This window comes from Embiotoca jacksoni, unplaced genomic scaffold (genome assembly GCF_022577435.1).
Source record: "Embiotoca jacksoni isolate LCO1_2020_lvr unplaced genomic scaffold, fEmbJac1.0.p SCAF_2, whole genome shotgun sequence".
NCBI lineage: Eukaryota > Metazoa > Chordata > Actinopteri > Embiotocidae > Embiotoca > Embiotoca jacksoni.
The window spans coordinates 3647872-3663227 of record NW_027185340.1 but is presented as its reverse complement, the minus strand read 5'-3'; the positions used below and the strand labels follow the sequence as shown (position 1 = coordinate 3663227).

At 37.0% G+C, this 15356-nt stretch overlaps 3 protein-coding genes across 5 annotated transcripts; all 3 read left to right on the top strand.

Moving 5' to 3' along the window:
* Window positions 1-2590: 2590 nt before the first annotated feature.
* LOC138200708 (uncharacterized) lies at window positions 2591-6294 on the top strand. The gene is made up of 5 exons (XM_069153581.1): window positions 2591-2712; window positions 2799-3113; window positions 3213-3303; window positions 5670-5739; window positions 5837-6294. Exons 1-5 carry the CDS (start codon window positions 2637-2639, stop codon window positions 5933-5935), a joined length of 651 nt encoding a protein of 216 aa, XP_069009682.1. The 5' UTR covers window positions 2591-2636; the 3' UTR covers window positions 5936-6294.
* Window positions 6295-7590: 1296 nt separating this feature from the next.
* On the top strand, window positions 7591-11287 carry LOC138200707 (uncharacterized). Of its 2 annotated transcripts, none has more exons than XM_069153580.1 (5): window positions 7591-7667; window positions 7754-8068; window positions 8168-8258; window positions 10657-10726; window positions 10829-11287. In XM_069153580.1, the coding sequence occupies exons 1-5, from the start codon at window positions 7592-7594 to the stop codon at window positions 10925-10927; spliced, it is 651 nt and encodes a 216-aa protein (XP_069009681.1). In that variant the 5' UTR covers window position 7591; the 3' UTR covers window positions 10928-11287. The 2 variants fall into 2 exon arrangements, with proteins under 2 accessions (XP_069009681.1, XP_069009680.1); XM_069153579.1 differs by having other exon boundaries at window positions 10596-10726.
* Window positions 11288-12530: 1243 nt separating this feature from the next.
* Window positions 12531-14440, top strand: LOC138200705 (uncharacterized). Of its 2 annotated transcripts, XR_011178420.1 has the most exons (6): window positions 12531-12652; window positions 12740-13054; window positions 13154-13244; window positions 13617-13649; window positions 13812-13908; window positions 14011-14440. XR_011178420.1 is itself a non-coding variant. In XM_069153578.1 (5 exons), exons 1-5 carry the CDS (start codon window positions 12577-12579, stop codon window positions 14053-14055), a joined length of 624 nt encoding a protein of 207 aa, XP_069009679.1. In that variant the 5' UTR covers window positions 12531-12576; the 3' UTR covers window positions 14056-14440. The 2 variants fall into 2 exon arrangements, 1 of the variants encoding a protein (XP_069009679.1); XM_069153578.1 differs by lacking the exon at window positions 13617-13649.
* Window positions 14441-15356: the final 916 nt, after the last annotated feature.

Below are 15356 nucleotides of genomic sequence, written 5' to 3'. Positions count from 1 at the left end.
TTCTCTTTTTCTGCTTGTCAGCTGCATGGGCCTCTTCTCACTCTGGTGAATATGGCTAACGGCGCCTGCTGGCTGCCATTACCAAAGACCTCATTCATTAACTTATTTTGAAAATTAAAAAAAGGCCCCAGCGTGTGCACACATGTACAAACACATGTTAACACACAGAGCAATAATAGACACATATACTACTGCACACAGAATGGGAGGGGGGCATGCATGTAAACAAGCTTCATCAGACATTTAACATCTACAAAGCACCAATGCGCCTTCACTGAAGTGCACAAACACACACACAAATAAGTGATAAACACACATTTAAAATGAGCTTCTCTCATCTGTCAAATACAAATTGAAGAAACTCCTTTTTCTCTTTGAACGCTTGGCAGTTCCTGTCCTCCACAGACCTTTTGTCAACTTAAAGCCTTTAAATAGATCTACAGCCCGTCATCAAATTCTACTCCATCAGCTCTGCTTTAAGAAAAGTAGGAAAGGAGAAAATGGAGGGAATGACAGCCAAGAAGCTTGTGTTATGATAACATGTTATATTACAGCACACGATTTACAGTGTATCTTAATTGTGCGAGTCAGATACCAAAAAATACTTTCTGGTACTTAAATTAAGTCAGTGGATGAAAAGAAGACTGCAGGGAGAACAAGTTAGTGACAATTTAGAGAACAGAGGAAATCAATTGACATTTTATCAGGTAAAAATAGTATTAAACACTTAAGCAGTCCAATAAAACAAGGTTTCAATCAAATCTCGCTTCACTGTGGGTCATAATAATGAAAAATAATCCTCATCATCGTCATCATCATTGGTCATCTGGTCATTTTTGAGGTTGTAGTCTGTACTGCTGTTGAATGGTATTGTGTGACACTGAGAGGTATTTGTATTGAACTTCGGGCATGAGCACAGGTGACAGACGCTGGAATTACTCATCAAAATGTAACACACTTGTAAAGTATTTTTGTCAGAGTGTCTGAAACCTGTAAAAAGCATAAGCTTCCTGTGTTTTTTCATCACTTGATATTTCTCTGTGTGTGTGTGGGTGCCTGCAGGTGCGCGGGTCCAGCGATAGGAAATGAGAGACCTTTTGTATAATGGTAGAGATCTTGTGTCTGCGGGTGGTGAACATATACTTACATGTGAGTCATTTTTTAGTCTGCCTGCTCTTACTCAGATCACACAGTGTTTTCTTACTTTATGAATCCTTGACCGGCTGAGACCGGACATTTCAAGCGAATTAATTGATTTGTCAAAATGTTTTGCTTGATTGAGTTTATATCTATCTAATACTGTCTTCTCTCGGTGTTTTTATGAATATCCTTTTCAGTTTTCAGCTTTTTTTTTTATTAAACCTTTCTCTTCCTCATTTTCAAGCTGCAGTGGAGGAAGGTGTTGCACAGCAAAGTTAGAGCAAAACCCCAAAAGAATGCTACTCTGCTGGACATCGGCTGCTCCTTTATTTTTATTTCATCTGTCTTTGGTTCTTAGTGGTCATCTCTTTGCTTCTTCCAGCACCAGGCACATTAGCAAAAACTGATGCAAGACTGATAAGGTGATTGATAGATTAGTGATTCTTTCGGGGCTGTATGTGTGAATAGTTGTATTTCTGTGTTGTTCCTTGGATGAACTGATGTGGGGTCCACTGTGTACCCCCCACTTTGCCCAGTGTCAGCTGGGACAGGCCCCAGCCCCACCCTAAACCTCTGCACAATAGTCCTCAGTGTTTCAGTTGGCGTTAGTTACTGGACTACTTGCCCAGTTTCAGTTGGTGCAGTGGACCACTTCCTTTTCCTTGCACCTCCTCTACAATTTACTTGTACGAGCTGATGGTGAAGCGCTGCTCTGTCTGTCTCAAGGTTGTCATATTTCCCTTAAACCAATCGGCCGTGCTCTCCATTCAATTATTAATTATGTGTCATGCCCTTTCAGGTACAGTGCAGATTTTTATGTGATGCATGTTTTTCTCTGGGTTTAACAATATTCCACATTTTATACTGACATTTTGTATTGTTTTCTTCAATGTTAGGGTATCCTTTTGATGACCACATGAATAAGATGGTGTCCAGTGGAGAACCAGTGGTGTTCATTTGCAACATATCACAGACAAATGCAGGGCAACTCAACTGGAGCAAAGACAGATGTGTTTTTTTCCACCATGTACCACCCACTTTGCCCAGTTTCATTTGGGACAGCCCCCACCGCACATACACAGACTAAAACACACACACACACACACACACACACACACACACACACACACACACACACACACACACACACACACACACACACACACACACACACATTATTACACAACCACAACCAAAATAATATGCAATAAAGAAAATTGGAATCACATCTGCCTCTGCATTCTGATCGATGCACCACTTCCAACCCTTCATTACAATGGGAAAAAATGTTTGTAATTTATTTCTTTTCATGAAGGTGCGTGCTTGAATTGCCAGTATTCGATGTTGAACTTAATAGCTGTATGTGTAGTTTCAACGTTACTTATTTTTGTCTTCCACAAAAGTTGTGAAACTGTAACCACTTCCTTTTTTCTGTACCTCCTGCGCAAAAACATGAATAACTGAAGGTGAAGTTTCAGTCCACCTTTCTCTGTCTGATGCTCATGATGTTCAGCCTAAACCAACCAGTTCTGCTCCTCATTCAACCATTACTGATGTGGCAAGTCTTTGCAGGTACAGAGCAGATTTGTGTTTGAGCCTTTGATGCTTTTATCCAGCAGTGATTTCTTTTGATTTGATTTTTTTCCTTCAAACTTTAGTGAATGAAAGAAAAGACTTCAACAATGAGATGGTGTCCAGTGGAGAAAAAGTCGTGTTGATTTGCAACATATCCGAGAAAGATACAACGCAAATCAACTGGAGCAAAGGCAGATATGTTTTGGCATTTCACATCAAGATGAATCAGACTTATTCTAATTTCTCCTCTGACAGAGTGAGAATAGACCTCGACTTACCGACAAAGCTCATTATCATTAGTGCTCAACCTGATGATGCAGGACTTTATACATGTAATCTAACTGGAGTGGGCATGAACAGTATTGGCTGGAACTTAACCGTGTCTGAGAACCCCAAAGGTAGGTAGAGCAAACAGCAGGGTAATCATTCAGGCATTCAACATTTTAAAGTTCCAATTGCATGCTGCTTACATGTAATTCAGCACTGATTTCATGCAGAAATCATTCCATCGGAGGATTTTGTATACGCACTCCCACTTGCAATTGGATTGCTTCTATGTGGCATCATGTCAGCTGTCTGCCTCTGCAGGTGAGTGATTCCTTTTAGTACCAGATTTGCAAATTAATATCACTTTTTTCTGTACTGGTTTCGTTATAAAGCTCAGTCACATTGTGATATTGTCTTGGTCTGTCAGTTTACCCCCAAATATGAAAAAATTATCCTTTCCACAGAGAGTGCAGTTATTTTTTTGTCTTGGTTTTAAAAGATTTGTGAATTTTGCCCCAGTAAAAGGAATTGAAGTTGTGGTGCAGACAGCCCCGATTAAAAGGTGATCAAATCTATATAATAACCAAGTTAGGTCTTGAAATATCAACTCAGTACAGTAGATAGTTTGTGGCTCTGAACCAAATTGTCATAGATTTCAATATATTCCCCTTATCATGTTTGAATGTCTTTAAAGCTCAATGTAGCAAAAGCAGCCACTGTTTGCAAGTTGCAAGTACAACATATAACATGTTATAGACAATTCAATAGTGCAAATAAAGTTAAGTCATAGAGTCGGTAAACTGTCTCAGGAGAGTTCATTAAATAGCAATATCAAAGTTATATGAACATAAGCAGCTGATCATACCAGACCAAGTATAGCTGCAAAATCCCTGAATGTATTGAACTGTGTGGTTGTGTTTTACTGCTGAATGTGTTATTGCAGCTAAAGGATTAAATCAAAAGCTCAAGAACACAAACTACGAACCATGTGATACTATAAAATAGAATAAATTGTCAACCTTTTGCAGAAAAGTTGTCCCCTGAACACAGTTAGCAGACCTTTTCAGCAGTTTTCACAGGCACCATCTCTGCAGCTTCCCTGTGGCTGCAGTCAAAACCTCCACTGCTTAGAAAAGACTTAGTTGTGTTGAATATATTTAAAATACTGTGTGCACCATAAACAAAGTCCGGATGTGATTCAACCCCTTCTGGCTCCATTTAGACCTTAAAATGTCCTCTGCCTGTGTTTTGAGATATTTTTGTACACGATGCAAAGCTGGGAAGAAATTAATGCACACAAAGATCAAGTGCTAAAAAAGGTTCAGGCCATCACTGAGGTAACTTATTTCTGTGTTTTGGGAAACCTCGGAGGAGTTTATATCCCTCAACTACAAACTCACACAAGCTGGTTATCCAACAGTTTGATTCCAGGATATTTAGACTCAATATACTTAAACATAGACAGTTTTAAGCAAACAAAACCTAAATGAAATAGAACAAGCCTTGAGTATAGCAGCAGTGGCTATATGTTACTTTACATCGCGAATATGTTGACCCCATTCTTTATAATATCACACTTCAGCAATACAATGCATTGTCCAAATACTGTAAAATAAAGATCAGAGATGGAAACATTTATTTGATCAAAAAAGATAATCAAAGAATAAGTCAATGGCATTAGCAATCTGAAATAGTATTTGATACCACATGGCATTTTTCTTTCTGTGCTGAAGACACATTTCTATGAACGCTTAGAATTTGTAAGCTATTTGGGTTTGATATCCAGCCCTTTAAATCCTCTGTAATTCTCCACAACAATTTGAAAAAGCATTTTGATGTTAATCTGGTAAATACAATTTACACACAAAATATTTCAATATTTAAAAATAATATAATTGAAAGACAAAATGGAAGTCAAAACATTTCGGAGGCCATATTTGTGACACTGGTACCCTTTACCTACAATGCTGCCTGCGTACAGTACATGGCGATGAAGTGCATAAGCTACAGAATGGCAACCATATTAATATAACTGTCATGCCAAGTTAATGCAAACAGAATTCCTGTCAGTAATTTGTTAATGCAAAGGGTTTAGACAAACTACTGCTTCACTCAATGTTTTACCAGCACAGAATTTACTGTCATGTCAGAAGAGAATGCTGGTAGGTGCATTTCCATTACAACACATGATACAGGAGTCAGTAACTGCTCTTACGCTGACAGTAAATATGCGGGTAATTGTGTAAATTCTCTTCGATAAGGCACATCATTGTTCTTTGGTTAATTTGAAATAATCTCATAGTTTGTGCTGGGTGCAATTCCGAATATGTTTTGATATTGCCTTCTGAAGTTGCCTCTGCTTTGTAAATTAATTGCAACTAATTTTGACTTTCATTATTGGCAAAATCTCACACTAGAGGAACTAAAATAAAAAATAATTCTCATGTTCTGGCTTGAAAAAGAGGATAGATGCTGCTGAATTTTCTGTTAAATGACTGATGGATTAATGAATCATTAATTTCAAAAAGCATTTTAAGTCTTGTCACTGTACGCATTTTAAATTTTTTTGTACATATATATTCTTTTTTTTTACTTTCACTTACACTGAGCTTCATATATAATAAAGAACCATGGAAGACCTGAAAAGTGCCAAGAAGGGGGGTGTCATTATTGCTTTATCTCGGCAGAAAATGTGGAACCAAGACACCGAATCAGGCTCCAGTCCAGGACCAGTTCCACCTTCAGTCAGGACCAGAGGTCAGAAGAACTTTGGCATCTTTAAGACTATTGCGTTTCCCTGCCTTTATTTTCTGCCTTTACGCTTACATTGATTTTTTTATTTCTTCCTTTACAGGTGGTTCTCGCTCAACCACAAAGCGGCACGGCTCATAGGACAAATAAAACACACAGGAGTCAGTACATAGAGAGGCTGAATTCAATCTATGGTCAATAATGAGCTGACAGGCTACACAAATAACAACTAAACATAGACATGGACCAGAGAAAGAGAAAATTAGACAGATATTTTGTTTTTCAGCTTCATGTTCTTCAAGGAAAGGCAACCAGAGAGAGGACAACTGGGCGACTGATGCCTGTGTTTTATACTTGATCATATACCACAACTGTCTTCATGTTAGGATATTACCTCTAACTTATCTTTAATATTTATGGCACTCTGAGTATTGTAATATGTTCTCATGTACATTGTGTTTTTAATTGCAGCAGTTGAATGTTTTCTTATATGTTTTACACTGTGAGCTCACCAAAGCAATTCATGTTTGTTTAATGGAAATAAAGTCAACTCAAATTAAGCTATCAGATTTTAACTTGGGGTCTGTGTCCCATTTGTTTCAAACTACAGTTGAGTATTTAATTTCAATTATTATAGTGGAGGACATCTGCTTGCATACGTTGCTCTGCTGCTTTCTTCAGTTCAAATATCTTTGCTGCCAAATGAGTATAAAATTAGATTGTTAATTTAATTAAAAATCCTCAGTGTTTCAGTTGGAGTTAGTTACTGGATTACACCTGTGGATTCATGTTAAGGAACCCCAGCAGAGAGGTAGGCCATTTTGTAAATGTAAACAGGCTTGATTCTTGCAGCAATGTTGAGTGTCTTGTGATCAAAACAGTGAGCGATGCTAAAATACATAACTCCTCTGCAACACTTCAGAGTTGCAACACCTGGTTGTTGTGTTAAACAATCAAGTGGAAGCTTGCTCAGCAGCAGAGTTGCATCATGTGTGCAAAGTTTTTCTGCAGCAAAACAGAACAGAGGGTGCATTTCATATTTCAGTTCATTAAATGATTATAACTTACAATAATTTTCACATTTTATTTTCCGAAAGTATCAAACATAGTATAAACGTTATCATTTGAATTTAATAACTTTATATTGGATCTTCACATGAGTTCAGTTTATGTTCAATGATTTTTTTTTTTTTCTTTTTTCCGAAGTGCGGTGGACCACTTCCTTTTTCTTGCACCTCCTCTACAATTTACTTGTACGAGCTGATGGTGAAGCTCTGCTCTGTCTGTCTCAGGGTTGTCACCCCCCCCCCCCCCCCTGAACCTCCAGACAAGATAGCAGGTATAGAGAGGAGAGTCGTTAGGCAGGACAGAGTCACCAGACTTTCACTGTGAATATCTTACATTATCACACACACTCACACTTATCGCACACACAATTATACACTCTTATTCACACACACAGACCCCCGCCCCCCCACCACCACCACCATAAAGTGTGCAACATCATGAGCCGCTGTGACGTCCAAATCTTGGTTCACACTATGTCTGTAAAGTTTGTGAGCTCAATGCAGAAGTGGTTTTCCTGCATTTGAAAACTGCTCATTTGCATTTTAGTTTATGAAATGAGAGACTAAATGAACAGGGAAAATTTTTTGTGATATATTTCTTTTCATGAAGGAGCGTGTTTGAATTGCCAGTATTCGACGTTGATCTTAATAGCTGTATGTGTAGTTTCAACGTTACTTATTTTTGTCTTCCATAAAAGTTGTGGAACTGTAACCACTTCCTTTTTTCTGTACCTCCTGCGCAAAAACATGAATAACTGAAGGTGAAGTTTCAGTCCACCTTTCTCTGTCTGATGCTCATGATGTTCAGACTAAACCAACAAGCTCTGCTCCTCATTCAACCATTACTGATGTGGCAAGTCTTTGCAGGTACAGAGCAGATTTGTGTTTGAGCCTTTGATGCTTTTATCCAGCAATGATTTCTTTTGATTTGATTTTTTTCCTTCAAACTTTAGAGACTGCAAGAAAAGACTACAACAATGAGATGGTGTCCAGTGGAGAAAAAGTCGTGTTGATTTGCAACATATCCGAGAAAGATACAACGCAAATCAACTGGAGCAAAGGAAGATATGTTTTGGCATTTCACATCAAGATGAATCGGACTTATTCTAATTTCTCCTCTGACAGAGTGAGAATAGACCTCGACTTACCGACAAAGCTCATTATCATTAGTGCTCAACCTGATGATGCAGGACTTTATACATGTAATCTAACTGGAGCGGGCATGAACAGTATTGGCTGGAACTTAACCGTGTCTGAGAACCCCAAAGGTAGGTAGAGCAAACAGCAGGGTAATCATTCAGTCATTCAACATTTTAAAGTTCCAATTGCATGCTGCTTACATGTAATTCAGCACTGATTTCATGCAGAAATCATTCCATCGGAGGATTTTGTATACGCACTCCCACTTGCAATTGGATTGCTTCTATGTGGCATCATGTCAGCTGTCTGCCTCTGCAGGTGAGTGATACCTTTTAGCACCAGATTTGCAAATTAATATCACTTTTTTCTGTACTGGTTTCGTTATAAAGCTCAGTCACATTGTGATATTGTCTTTGTCTGTCAGTTTACCCCCAAATATGAAAAAATTATCCTTTCCACAGAGAGTGCAGTTATTTTTTTGTCTTGGTTTTAAAAGATTTGTGAATTTTGCCCCAGTAAAAGGAATTGAAGTTGTGGTGCAGACAGCCCCGATTAAAAGGTGATCAAATCTATATAATAACCAAGTTAGGTCTTGAAATATCAACTCAGTACAGTAGATAGTTTGTGGCTCTGAACCAAATTGTCATAGATTTCAATATATTCCCCTTATCATGTTTGAATGTCTTTAAAGCTCAATGTAGCAAAAGCAGCCACTGTTTGCAAGTTGCAAGTACAACATATAACATGTTATAGACAATTCAATAGTGCAAATAAAGTTAAGTCATAGAGTCGGTAAACTGTCTCAGGAGAGTTCATTAAATAGCAATATCAAAGTTATATGAACATAAGCAGCTGATCATACCAGACCAAGTATAGCTGCAAAATCCCTGAATGTATTGAACTGTGTGGTTGTGTTTTACTGCTGAATGTGTTATTGCAGCTAAAGGATTAAATCAAAAGCTCAAGAACACAAACTACGAACCATGTGATACTATAAAATAGAATAAATTGTCAACCTTTTGCAGAAAAGTTGTCCCCTGAACACAGTTAGCAGACCTTTTCAGCAGTTTTCACAGGCACCATCTCTGCAGCTTCCCTGTGGCTGCAGTCAAAACCTCCACTGCTTAGAAAAGACTTAGTTGTGTTGAATATATTTAAAATACTGTGTGCACCATAAACAAAGTCCGGATGTGATTCAACCCCTTCTGGCTCCATTTAGACCTTAAAATGTCCTCTGCCTGTGTTTTGAGATATTTTTGTACACGATGCAAAGCTGGGAAGAAATTAATGCACACAAAGATCAAGTGCTAAAAAAGGTTCAGGCCATCACTGAGGTAACTTATTTCTGTGTTTTGGGAAACCTAGGAGGAGTTTATATCCCTCAACTACAAACTCACACAAGCTGGTTATCCAACAGTTTGATTACAGGATATTTAGACTCAATATACTTAAACATAGACAGTTTTAAGCAAACAAAATCTAAATGAAATAGAACAAGCCTTGAGTATGGCAGCAGTGGCTATATGTTACTTTACATCGCGAATATGTTGACCCCATTCTTTATAATATCACACTTCAGCAATACAATGCATTGTCCAAATACTGTAAAATAAAGATCAGAGATGGAAACATTTGTTTGATCAAAAAAGATAATCAAAGAATAAGTCAATGGCATTAGAAATCTGAAATAGTATTTGATACCACATGGCATTTTTCTTTCTGTGCTGAAGACACATTTCTACAAACGCTTAGAATTTGTAAGCTATTTGGGTTTGATATCCAGCCCTTTAAATCCTCTGTAATTCTCCACAGCAATTTGAAAAAGCATTTTGATGTTAATCTGGTAAATACAATTTACACACAAAATATTTCAATATTAAAAAATAATATAATTGAAAGACAAAATGGAAGTCAAAACATTTCGGAGGCCATATTTGTGACACTGGTACCCTTTACCTACAATGCTGCCTGCGTACAGTACATGGCGATGAAGTGCATAAGCTACAGAATGGCAACCATATTAATATAACTGTCATGCCAAGTTAATGCAAACAGAATTCCTGTCAGTAATTTGTTAATGCAAAGGGTTTAGACAAACTACTGCTTCACTCAATGTTTTACCAGCACAGAATTTACTGTCATGTCAGAAGAGAATGCTGGTAGGTGCATTTCCATTACAACACATGATACAGGAGTCAGTAACTGCTCTTACGCTGACAGTAAATATGCGGGTAATTGTGTAAATTCTCTTCGATAAGGCACATCATTGTTCTTTGGTTAATTTGAAATAATCTCATAGTTTGTGCTGGGTGCAATTCCGAATATGTTTTGATATTGCCTTCTGAAGTTGCCTCTGCTTTGTAAATTAATTGCAACTAATTTTGACTTTCATTATTGGCAAAATCTCACACTAGAGGAACTAAAATAAAAAATAATTCTCATGTTCTGGCTTGAAAAAGAGCATAGATGCTGCTGAATTTTCTGTTAAATGACTGATGGATTAATGAATCATTAATTTCAAAAAGCATTTTAAGTCTTGTCACTGTACGCATTTTAATTTTTTATTTATATATATATATATATATATATATATATATATATTTATTTATTTATTTATTTTACTTTCACTTACACTGAGCTTCATATATAATAAAGAACCATGGAAGACCTGAAAAGTGCCAAGAAGGGGGGTGTCATTATCGCTTTATCTCGGCAGAAAATGTGGAACCAAGACACCGAATCAGGCTCCAGTCCAGGACCAGTTCCACCTTCAGTCAGGACCAGAGGTCAGAAGAGCTTTGGCATCTTTAAGACTATTGCGTTTCCCTGCCTTTATTTTCTGCCTTTACGCTTACATTGATTTTTTTTTTTTATTTCTTCCTTTACAGGTGGTTCTCGCTCAACCACAAAGCGGCACGGCTCATAGGACAAATAAAACACACAGGAGTCAGTACATAGAGAGGCTGAATTCAATCTATGGTCAATAATGAGCTGACAGGCTACACAAATAACAACTAAACATAGACATGGACAAGAGAAAGAGAAAATTAGACAGATATTTTGTTTTTCAGTTTCATGTTCTTCAAGGAAAGGCAACCAGAGAGAGGACAACTGGGCGACTGATACCTGTGTTTTATACTTGATCACGTACCACAACTGTCTTCATGTTAGGATATTACCTCTAACTTATCTTTAATATTTATGGCACTCTGAGTATTGTAATATGTTCTCATGTACATTGTGTTTTTAATTGCAGCAGTTGAATGTTTTCTTATATGTTTTACACTGTGAGCTCACCAAAGCAATTCATGTTTGTTTAATGGAAATAAAGTCAACTCAAATTAAGCTATCAGGATTTAACTTGGGGTCTGTGTCCCATTTGTTTCAAACTACAGTTGAGTATTTAATTTCAATTATTATAGTGGAGGACATCTGCTTGCATACGTTGCTCTGCTGCTTTCTTCAGTTCAAATATCTTTGCTGCCAAATGAGTATAAAATTAGATTGTTAATTTAATTAAAAATCCTCAGTGTTTCAGTTGGAGTTAGTTACTGGATTACACCCGTGGATTCATGTTAAGGAACCCCAGCAGAGAGGTAGGCCATTTTGTAAATGTAAACAGGCTTGATTTTTGCAGCAATGTTGAGTGTCTTGTGATCAAAACAGTGAGCGATGCTAAAATACATAACTCCTCTGCAACATTTCAGAGTTGCAACACCTGGTTGTTGTGTTAAACAATCAAGTGGAAGCTTGCTCAGCAGCAGAGTTGCATCATGTGTGCAAAGTTTTTCTGCAGCAGAACAGAACAGAGGATGCATTTCATATTTCAGTTCATTAAATGATTATAATTTACAATAATTTTCACATTTTATTTTCCGAAAGTATCAAACATAGTATAAACATTATCATTTAAATTTAATAACTTTATATTGGATCTTCACATGAGTTCAGTTTATGTTCAATGATTTTTTTTTTTTTTTAAATTTTTTTCCGAAGTGCGGTGGACCACTTCCTTTTCCTTGCACCTCCTCTACAATTTACTTGTACGAGCTGATGGTGAAGCTCTGCTCTGTCTGGCTCAGGGTTGTCCCCCCCCCCCCCCCCCCCCACAAAACAAAAAATCTCTACACAAGATAGCAGGTATAGAGAGGAGAGTCGTTAGGCAGGACAGAGTCACCAGAGTCTCACTGCGAATATCTTACATTATCGCACACACACACACACACTTATCGCACACACAATTATACACTCTTATTCACACACACCATAAAGTGTGCAACATCATGAGCCGCTGTGACGTCCAAATCTTGGTTCACACTATGTCTGTAAAGTTTGTGAGCTCAATGCAGAAGTGGTTTTCCTGCATTTGAAAACTGCTCATTTGCATTTTAGTTTATGAAATGAGAGACTAAATGAACAGGGAAATTTTTTTGTCATATATTTCTTTTCATGAAGGTGCGTGCTTGAATTGCCAGTATTTGATGTTGATCTTAATAGCTGTAGATGTAGTTTCAACGTTAATTATTTTTGTCTTCCATAAAAGTTGTGAAACTGTAACCACTTCCTTTTTTCTGTACCTCCTGCGCAAAAACATGAATAACTGAAGGTGAAGTTTCAGTCCACCTTTCTCTGTCTGATGCTCATGATGTTCAGCCTAAACCAACCAGTTCTGCTCCTCATTCAACCATTACTGATGTGGCAAGTCTTTGCAGGTACAGAGCAGATTTGTATTTGAGCCTTTGACGCTTTTATCCAGCAATGATTTCTTTTGATTTGATTTTTTTTCCTTCAAACTTTAGAGGCTGAAAGAAAAGACTACAACAATGAGATGGTGTCCAGTGGAGAAAAAGTCGTGTTGATTTGCAACATATCCGAGAAAGATACAACGCAAATCAACTGGAGCAAAGGCAGATATGTTTTGGCATTTCACATCAAGATGAATCAGACTTATTCTAATTTCTCCTCTGACAGAGTGAGAATAGACCTCGACTTACCGACAAAGCTCATTATCATTAGTGCTCAACCTGATGATGCAGGACTTTATACATGTAATCTAACTGGAGTGGGCATGAACAGTATTGGCTGGAACTTAACCGTGTCTGAGTACCCCAAAGGTAGATAGAGCAAACAGCAGGGTAATCATTCAGGCATTCAACATTTTAAAGTTCCAATTGCATGCTGCTTACATGTAATTCAGTACTGATTTCATGCAGAAATCATTCCATCGGAGGATTTTGTATACGCACTCCCACTTGCAATTGGATTGCTTCTATGTGGCATCATGTCAGCTGTCTGCCTCTGCAGGTGAGTGATTCCTTTTTCTCATCATTGTTAACAGACTTCCTACACGCTGGTAGTTTGAATTGGTTGCATTGTGAAACATTTAATTCATTAAAGGCATATTTCAAACAATAATTTGTTATAGTTTAATCCTCCTGGTAGTTACAAAAAAGATATATTTGTATTGCATCATGAGAGTTTTAAACTATGTCTGTGGCATTACAGAAGCACATAAACATATTTAACAACAGGCATTTTGATTTAAATAAAATCAACAACCATAAAGTGTCCCAGCGAACCACGTCAGTGAGTGAACGTACACAAAACTGTTTGACCCAAATAAATAAAACATAATTAATGACAATAATTTTGCTTCCCTGGCTTTGACATGTCAAGAATTCAGTCGTGAAAAGGCTGGCACAATGACATGTAAGATGTTTTTTGTTTTACCAAGATCATTTTCAAGTTGTAACAGGAAAGTTTTATTATCTTTGGTCAATTTGAGGTATTTTCTCTTCTCCAGAATACATCCCCTTACTTTTGATGCATTCAGTGCATTTGGCTGAATACTTCTTACTATGACTTTGGTAGGATTTGCAGACAACTTTGGACCGAGACCCCAAACAAGGACCCGTACAAGAGCAGGACCCTGAGCTGTGCCCAGTATCATGTTCAGTTGGGAGGAGAGGTTAGCAATATTTTCTAATTCCTGCTCAACTGTTTTGTTTTTCATTCTTTTTCCATTTTCTTTGACTTAAACTAATTGAATTTCCTCTTTCAATCCATATAGGTGTTCCCTTCACAATCACAAAGTTGTGAACAAACAACAAGCTGAATGAGAGGTTCAGTTCAATCTGTGGCTGCTACTTAGTTTACAGGCATGAAGTTGAAACAAAATTGGAAAATAATAGTATTGTCGAATTTACTGTTTTAATTCTTGTTATGGAAAAATAGCAGTGCCTTTGAAACCTCATGTCAGCTTACTGTACCTACATGAATTTGTTGCATTGACATTCAAGAATTGTTGTTGTTGTTGTTGTTGTTGTTAAAAGTACAAGTTATTGGATGTTGGATTTTTTTTTTTTTCTCCCTTTGTGCACGCAAAACATCTCTGCAAATATTTGATTTCCCAGCAGATGGAAAAAAAGATTAAAATGTTTAATGTCATACTGTAATTCAAGATTTGTTGCTATGCAAATATTAAAACTTCAGGTGCATGACTTCAAATTGTTCAGAACTTTTTTCTTTTCTGCTTTTCTTTGCAGGAATTTTGTCTGAACAAGTTTAACAATTGTAACTCTCCAAAGGAAAAGTAATATGTTCCTGTGTCGTTGTTAAAATCATCTTATTCCTCACTGACTGAATGTGCGCTCGCTCTGTCTTTTTTTTTTTTCAATGGATTTGTCATGAAATGGTAATATATCAGTTCCTTTGCAGAAAACTTTAAACAAACTTTGTACCAACATTTAGTCTGACATATTTGGTTCTTTGGAAGTTTGGAGACTTGCAGTAGAATGGAAAACTTGATTTTCTTTTTTATTTGGTTTGAACAAAAAATATATATATATTTCTCTGCTCTATCTAATAAAAATAAATCCATTTGCCTTTTTTATAAAGCGAAGGCTAATCTGCATGTCTTGCATTTAAGGCCTTTTTGGTTAAAATTTGTGTTTCCCATCTGGTTTTACTTAATTCTTATAATTTGTTTGGCTAAAATGGGTGAAGGATTTCCTCTTACTATAAAAACTGCTAAGTGTTAATTAAGCAGCATAATCATGCATAAACAAACTCAGTTTGGAGGTATTATAGCCAATTAGTTTAGTAAGGCACCTGGGGCAGTTTTAGTCAGGAAGTAACCGAGTACACAAACTGTAGGCAACTTGAGTGTTGTACTTAAGTACAATTTCCAGGTACTTCTACTTTTCCTGAGTATTTTCCTGTGAAGCTACTTTCTTACAAACAACAGTGTGTCAAGGTCACATTTCAGACATTTTGTATTATTAACAGCTCCACTAAATAGTGATTTCTTTTTCCCCCCTCTGGACTTCGCACGTGGTTTTATTCTATAAATATTAAAATGATACAGTATCTCACCAAAAAAAAATAAAAAAAAATAGGGAAGTCCAATCATCTGCT